This window comes from Perca flavescens, chromosome 13, assembly GCF_004354835.1.
Source record: "Perca flavescens isolate YP-PL-M2 chromosome 13, PFLA_1.0, whole genome shotgun sequence".
NCBI lineage: Eukaryota > Metazoa > Chordata > Actinopteri > Perciformes > Percidae > Perca > Perca flavescens.
Genome location: NC_041343.1, coordinates 33,032,837 through 33,040,336, shown reverse-complemented (window position 1 = coordinate 33,040,336; position 7,500 = coordinate 33,032,837). Strand labels below are relative to the sequence as shown.

The following is a 7,500-nucleotide window of genomic DNA, read 5'->3' as shown; positions in this document are numbered from 1 at the left end:
TGTGTCTGTGTGTGTCTGCGTGTATCTGCATGTGTCTGTGTGTGTTTGTGTCTGTGTCTGCGTGTGTCTGTGTGTGTCTGCGTGTGTATCTGCATGTGTCTGTGTGTGTCTGCGTGTGTATCTGCATGTGTCTGTGTGTGTCTGCGTGTGTATCTGCGTGTGTCTGTGTGTCTGTGTGTGTCTGTGTGTGTGTGTGTCTGTGTCTGCGTGTGTGTATGTCTGCATGTGTCTGTGTGTGTCTGCGTGTGTATCTGCGTGTGTGTATGTCTGCGTGTGTCTGAGTGTGTGTCTCTGTGTGTGTGTGTGTGTGTGTGTGTGTGTGTGTGTGTATGTGTGTGTGTGTGTGTGTCTGCATGTGTCTGTGTGCGCATATCTGTGTGTGTGTGCGTGGATCTGTGTGTCTGTGTGTGTCTCTCTGTGTGTGTGTGTGTGTGTCTGCATGTATTTGTGTGTGTGTCTGTGTGTCTGTCTGTTTCTGTGTGTTTCTGTGTCTCTGTGTGTCTCTGTGTGTGTTTGTGTGTGTCTGTGTGTGTGCGAGTCATTTCTGTGAAACCACAACTGTGTGTTTTAACTTAAATGCTGGACTTGAGTAAACGTGCTTAACTGACCTCTTCGTCTCAGACTGATCCTTGTGTTCTGGTGAACTTAAGTCCGATCAAAGAAGGAATTAATACATTCAGAGTCAGATTTGACAGACTTTAGGGCCTCATTTTAGACACAATTCCCTTCACGTTCCACATCAGCAGATAAAATAGGTTACTTAAAGAAAGGCAGCATCAAAAAGAAAGGTCTTTAGCTTTGATTTGAAAGAGCTGAGAGTTGCTGCAGACCTGCAGGTTTCTGGGAGTTTGTGGGGCATAAAAACTGAACGCTGCTTCTCCCTGTTTAGCTCAGACTCTGGGGACCACAAGTAGACCTGTCCCAGACCACCTGAGAGGTCTGGGTGGGTCATAGTGTAGTAGACCTGTCCCAGACCACCTGAGAGGTCTGGGGGGGTCATAGTGTAGCAGACCTGTCCCAGACCACCTGAGAGGTCTGGGGGGGGTCATAGTGTAGCAGACCTGTCCCAGACCACCTGAGAGGTCTGGGGGGGTCATAGTGTCATAGTGTAGTAGACCTGTCCCAGACCACCTGAGAGGTCTGGGTGGGTCACAGTGTAGCAGACCTGTCCCAGACCACCTGAGAGGTCTGGGGGGGTCATAGTGTAGCAGACCTGTCCCAGACCACCTGAGAGGTCTGGGGGGGTCATAGTGTAGCAGACCTGTCCCAGACCACCTGAGAGGTCTGGGTGGGTCATAGTGTAGCAGACCTGTCCCAGACCACCTGAGAGGTCTGGGGGGGTCACAGTGTAGCAGACCTGTCCCAGACCACCTGAGAGGTCTGGGTGGGTCACAGTGTAGCAGACCTGTCCCAGACCACCTGAGAGGTCTGGGTGGGTCATAGTGTAGCAGACCTGTCCTATATCACCTGAGAGGTCTGGGTGGGTCACAGTGTAGCAGACCTGTCCCAGACCACCTGAGAGGTCTGGGGGGGTCACAGTGTAGCAGACCTGTCCCAGACCACCTGAGAGGTCTGGGTGGGTCACAGTGTAGCAGACCTGTCCCAGACCACCTGAGAGGTCTGGGTGGGTCACAGTGTAGCAGACCTGTCCCAGACCACCTGAGAGGTCTGGGGGGTCACAGTGTAGCAGACCTGTCCCAGACCACCTGAGAGGTCTGGGGGGGTGATAGTGTAGCAGACCTGTCCCAGACCACCTGAGAGGTCTGGGTGGGTCACAGTGTAGCAGACCTGTCCCAGACCACCTGAGAGGTCTGGGTGGGTCACAGTGTAGCAGACCTGTCCTAGACCACCTGAGAGGTCTGGGGGGTCATAGTGTAGCAGACCTGTCCCAGACCACCTGAGAGGTCTGGGTGGGTCACAGTGTAGCAGACCTGTCCCAGACCACCTGAGAGGTCTGGGTGGGTCACAGTGTAGCAGACCTGTCCCAGACCACCTGAGAGGTCTGGGTGGGTCACAGTGTAGCAGACCTGTCCCAGACCACCTGAGAGGTCTAGTAGTAGACTACATAAACCAGCAAGAGTATTTTGAAATCCGTTCTTTGAGGCCCAGGAAGCCCAGAGTAGAGACTTCTAGAGCAGCGTGAAAGGGGGCCGGTGTGGTGCAGTGATCTGGTCTTGGTCTGGTCCCTGCAGGCGATTGGTTGTGGTCTGGACGCGTTGCCGGTCTTCCTGTCCCGGGCGTCTCAGAGGATTCGTTACAGGTCTCTGTGCGTCCCTGAAGACCTGATGGAGCGCGGCGTGGACACGCTGCCGCAGAGCTACTACGCCCAGGACGCACGGAGGATCTGGGACACGCTGCACAGGTAAACACACACACACACACACACACACACACACACACACACACACACACACACACACACACACACACACACACACACACAGACAGACAGACAGACAGACAGACACACACACACACACACACACACACACACACAGACACACACACACACACACACACACACACACACACACACACACACACACACACACACACACAGACAGACAGACAGACAGACAGACAGACACACACACACACACACACACACACACACACACACACACACACACACACACACACACACACACACACACACAGAGAGAGAGACACACACACACACACACACACACACACACACACACACACAGAGACACACACACACACACACACACACACACACACACACACACACACACACACACACACACACACACACACACACACACACACACACACACACACACACACACACACACACACACACACAGAGACACACACACACACACACACACACACACACACACACACACACACACACACACACACACACACACACACACACACACACACACACACACACACACACACACACACACACACACACACACACACACACACACACACACACACACACACACACACACACACACACACACACACACACACACACACACACACACACACACACACACAGAGACACAAACACACACACACACACACACACACAGACACACACACACACACACACACACACACACACACACATAGAGACACACACACACACACACACACACACACACACACACACACACACACACACACACACACACACACACACACACACACACACACACACAGACACAGAGAGAGACACACACACACACACACAGAGAGACACATTTTAACCATTTATTTATGTCCACATAAAGGAAAGTAGTACAGGGACACAAATATTACAGATGCAGTACAATACAAGACACAACTCATGGACCAGTGACACGCAGAAGATCTACACAATATCACTTAAAAGCATAAAACTCACTTCTCGAGGATATAAGTTGCACAAAACTCACTTCTTAAGGGTATAAGTAGCACAATACTCAGTTCTTAAGGGTATAAGTAGCACAATACTCACTTCTTAAGGATATAAGTAGCACAATACTCAGTTCTAACGGGTATAAGTAGCACAATACTCAGTTCTTAAGGGTATAAGTAGCACAATACTCAGTTCTTAAGGGTATAAGTAGCACAATACTCAGTTCTTAAGGGTATAAGTAGCACAATACTCAGTTCTTAAGAGTATAAGTAGCACAATACTCAGTTATTAAGCGTATAAGTAGCACAATACTCAGTTCTTAACGGTATAAGTAGCACAATACTCAGTTCTTAAGGGTATAAGTAGCACAATACTCAGTTATTAAGCGTATAAGTAGCACAATACTCAGTTCTTAAGGGTATAAGTAGCACAATACTCAGTTCTTAAGGGTATAAGTAGCACAATACTCAGTTCTTAAGCGTATAAGTAGCACAATACTCAGTTCTAACGGGTATAAGTAGCACAATACTCAGTTCTTAAGGGTATAAGTAGCACAATACTCAGTTATTAAGCGTATAAGTAGCACAATACTCAGTTCTTAACGGTATAAGTAGCACAATACTCAGTTCCTAAGGGTATAAGTAGCACAATACTCAGTTCTTAACGGTATAAGTAGCACAATACTCAGTTCTTAAGGGTATAAGTAGCACAATACTCAGTTCTTAACGGTATAAGTAGCACAATACTCAGTTCTTAAGGGTATAAGTAGCACAATACTCAGTTATTAAGCGTATAAGTAGCACAATACTCAGTTCTAACGGGTATAAGTAGCACAATACTCAGTTCTTAAGGGTATAAGTAGCACAATACTCAGTTATTAAGCGTATAAGTAGCACAATACTCAGTTCTTAACGGTATAAGTAGCACAATACTCAGTTCTTAAGGGTATAAGTAGCACAATACTCAGTTCTTAACGGTATAAGTAGCACAATACTCAGTTCTTAAGGGTATAAGTAGCACAATACTCAGTTATTAAAAGCGTATAAGTAGCACAATACTCAGTTCTTAACGGTATAAGTAGCACAATACTCAGTTCTTAACGGTATAAGTAGCACAATACTCAGTTATTAAGCGTATAAGTAGCACAATACTCAGTTATTAAGCGTATAAGTAGCACAATACTCAGTTCTTAAGGGTATAAGTAGCACAATACTCAGTTATTAAGCGTATAAGTAGCACAATACTCAGTTATTAAGCGTATAAGTAGCACAATACTCAGTTATTAAGCGTATAAGTAGCACAATACTCAGTTATTAAGCGTATAAGTAGCACAATACTCAGTTATTAAGCGTATAAGTAGCACAATACTCAGTTCTTAACGGTATAAGTAGCACAATACTCAGTTCTTAAGGGTATAAGTAGCACAATACTCAGTTATTAAGCGTATAAGTAGCACAATACTCAGTTCTAACGGGTATAAGTAGCACAATACTCAGTTCTTAAGGGTATAAGTAGCACAATACTCAGTTATTAAGCGTATAAGTAGCACAATACTCAGTTCTTAACGGTATAAGTAGCACAATACTCAGTTCTTAAGGGTATAAGTAGCACAATACTCAGTTCTTAACGGTATAAGTAGCACAATACTCAGTTCTTAAGGGTATAAGTAGCACAATACTCAGTTATTAAGCGTATAAGTAGCACAATACTCAGTTCTTAACGGTATAAGTAGCACAATACTCAGTTCTTAAGGGTATAAGTAGCACAATACTCAGTTCTTAAGCGTATAAGTAGCACAATACTCAGTTATTAAGCGTATAAGTAGCACAATACTCAGTTATTAAGCGTATAAGTAGCACAATACTCAGTTCTTAAGGGTATAAGTAGCACAATACTCAGTTATTAAGCGTATAAGTAGCACAATACTCAGTTATTAAGCGTATAAGTAGCACAATACTCAGTTATTAAGCGTATAAGTAGCACAATACTCAGTTCTTAAGGGTATAAGTAGCACAATACTCAGTTATTAAGCGTATAAGTAGCACAATACTCAGTTATTAAGCGTATAAGTAGCACAATACTCAGTTCTTAAGGGTATAACTAGCACAATACTCAGTTATTAAGCGTATAAGTAGCACAATACTCAGTTCTTAAGGGTATAAGTAGCACAATACTCAGTTATTAAGCGTATAAGTAGCACAATACTCAGTTATTAAGGGTATAAGTAGCACAATACTCAGTTCTTAAGGGTATAACTAGCACAATACTCAGTTCTTAAGGGTATAAGTAGCAGTGTCTCCGCCATATGTGGCGGCTGCCAATAATAGCAGATATGGAACAGTACCTTGCAAGCCGTTTATCCTCTTTCTGGTCATCCCAAGTAGTTGCAGCCCTCTTACTACCAGCCTGTGTGTGTTTCCTAGGCTACCAGATATGAAGACTAGTAGTGTGCACCTGTAGCCCAGCTCTGAGATGGTGTTTAGGAGTGGTTGGTATTTAACTACCTACCTACACACACACACACACACACACACCTGTAGCCCAGCTCTGAGATGGTGTTTAGGAGTGGTTGGTATTTAACTACCTACCTACACACACACACACACACACACACACACACACACACCTGTAGCCCAGCTCTGAGATGGTGTTTAGGAGTGGTTGGTATTTAACTACCTTGGTGTAGAAAGACTCGTCCATGCTGGAATCAAAGCTGCAGCCTACCTCTAAAACCTGCACCTCCCTGGACTCCTCGTTGATAATAACTACAGCTGGTGTATTGGCCACCAGGTACTAGAGAGTACTAGAGGTACTACTGCAGTGGGGGAACATGGATTTCAGGTGTGTGTGTGTGTGTGTCTGTGTCTCTGTGTGTGTGTGTGTGTGTGTGTGTGTGTGTGTGTGTGTTTGTTTATGTGTGTTTGTGTTTTTCTGTGTTTCTGTGTTTGTGTGTGTGTGTGTGTGTGTGTGTGTTTTACCTGTGTGTGTCTCTGTGTGTGTGTGTGTGTGTGTGTGTGTGTGTGTGTGTGTGTGTGTGTGTGTTTACCTGTGTGTCTCTCTGTGTGTCTCTCTGTGTGTCTCTCTGTGTGTGTGTGTGTGTGTGTGTGTGTGTGTGTGTGTGTGTGTGTGTGTGTGTGTGTGTGTGTGTGTGTGTGTGTGTGTGTGTGTCTGTGTGTGTGTGTGTGTGTGTGTGTGTGTGTGTGTGTGTGTGTGTGTGTGTGTGTCTCTGTGTGTGTGTGTGTGTGTGTGTGTGTGTGTGTGTGTGTGTGTGTGTGTGTGTCTGTGTGTGTGTGTGTGTGTGTGTGTGTGTGTGTGTGTGTGTGTGTGTGTGTGTGTGTGTGTGTGTGTGTGTGTGTGTGTGTGTGTGTGTGTGTGTGTGTGTGTGTGTGTGTGTGTGTGTGTGTGTGTGTGTGTGTGTCTGTGTGTGTGTGTGTGTGTGTGTGTGTGTGTGTGTGTGTGTGGGTTGCAGGTTTGTGATCAGCTGGGTAGATGTGTATTACCATGGAGACGACGCGGTCCAGCAGGATTCTGAGCTACAACACTGGATCACCGACATCAACACACACGGCTTCAACAACAACTCAGGTACACTACCTGTGTGTGTGTGTCACAGCCAGCGCTGGAACAAGTATTCGGAGTCTGTACTTCAGTAAAAGTACTAATACCACACTGTAAAAATACTCTGTTACAGTAAAAGTGTGTAAGTACAATCAGGAGAATGTAGTCAAAGTATTTAAACATTGTAGAATGAGTTCAGGATCCAACCAGTTGTGTGTTTAATGGACTAATCAGCTGGACTTGACAACTGATAAAAGAACTTTGAAAAAAGTGACAAAGATGTCAGACAAAAGTCAAAGAAAAAAAATGACAAATCAGTGACAAAAAAGCCAAAAAAATCAAAGAAAAAAATTACAAATCAGTCACAAAAAAGTCAAAGAAAAAAATGATGAATCAGTGACGAAAAAGTCATAAAGAAAGTGACAAAAGTGACAAAAATGTTGAAAAAAAATGCAACTGTAAAAAAGAAAAGCTTAAACAATTTGGAAAAAAACCCACAAAGACTTCAAAAGGCTCAGAAAAAGTAAAAAAAAAAACATCGGGGAAAGCCGCAAAAGTGTCGAAGA

At 44.8% G+C, this 7,500-nt stretch overlaps 1 protein-coding gene across 1 annotated transcript in view; it reads left to right on the top strand.

The window, feature by feature from the left end:
* Window positions 1-7,500, top strand: part of zgc:152891 (hydroperoxide isomerase ALOXE3) — a 35,079-nt gene that overhangs the window by 24,732 nt on the left and 2,847 nt on the right. The window contains exons 10-11 of the mRNA XM_028594611.1: window positions 2,193-2,362; window positions 6,846-6,961. Coding sequence (XP_028450412.1) covers window positions 2,193-2,362; window positions 6,846-6,961 — 286 coding nt within the window. The remainder of the gene's footprint in view (window positions 1-2,192; window positions 2,363-6,845; window positions 6,962-7,500) is intronic.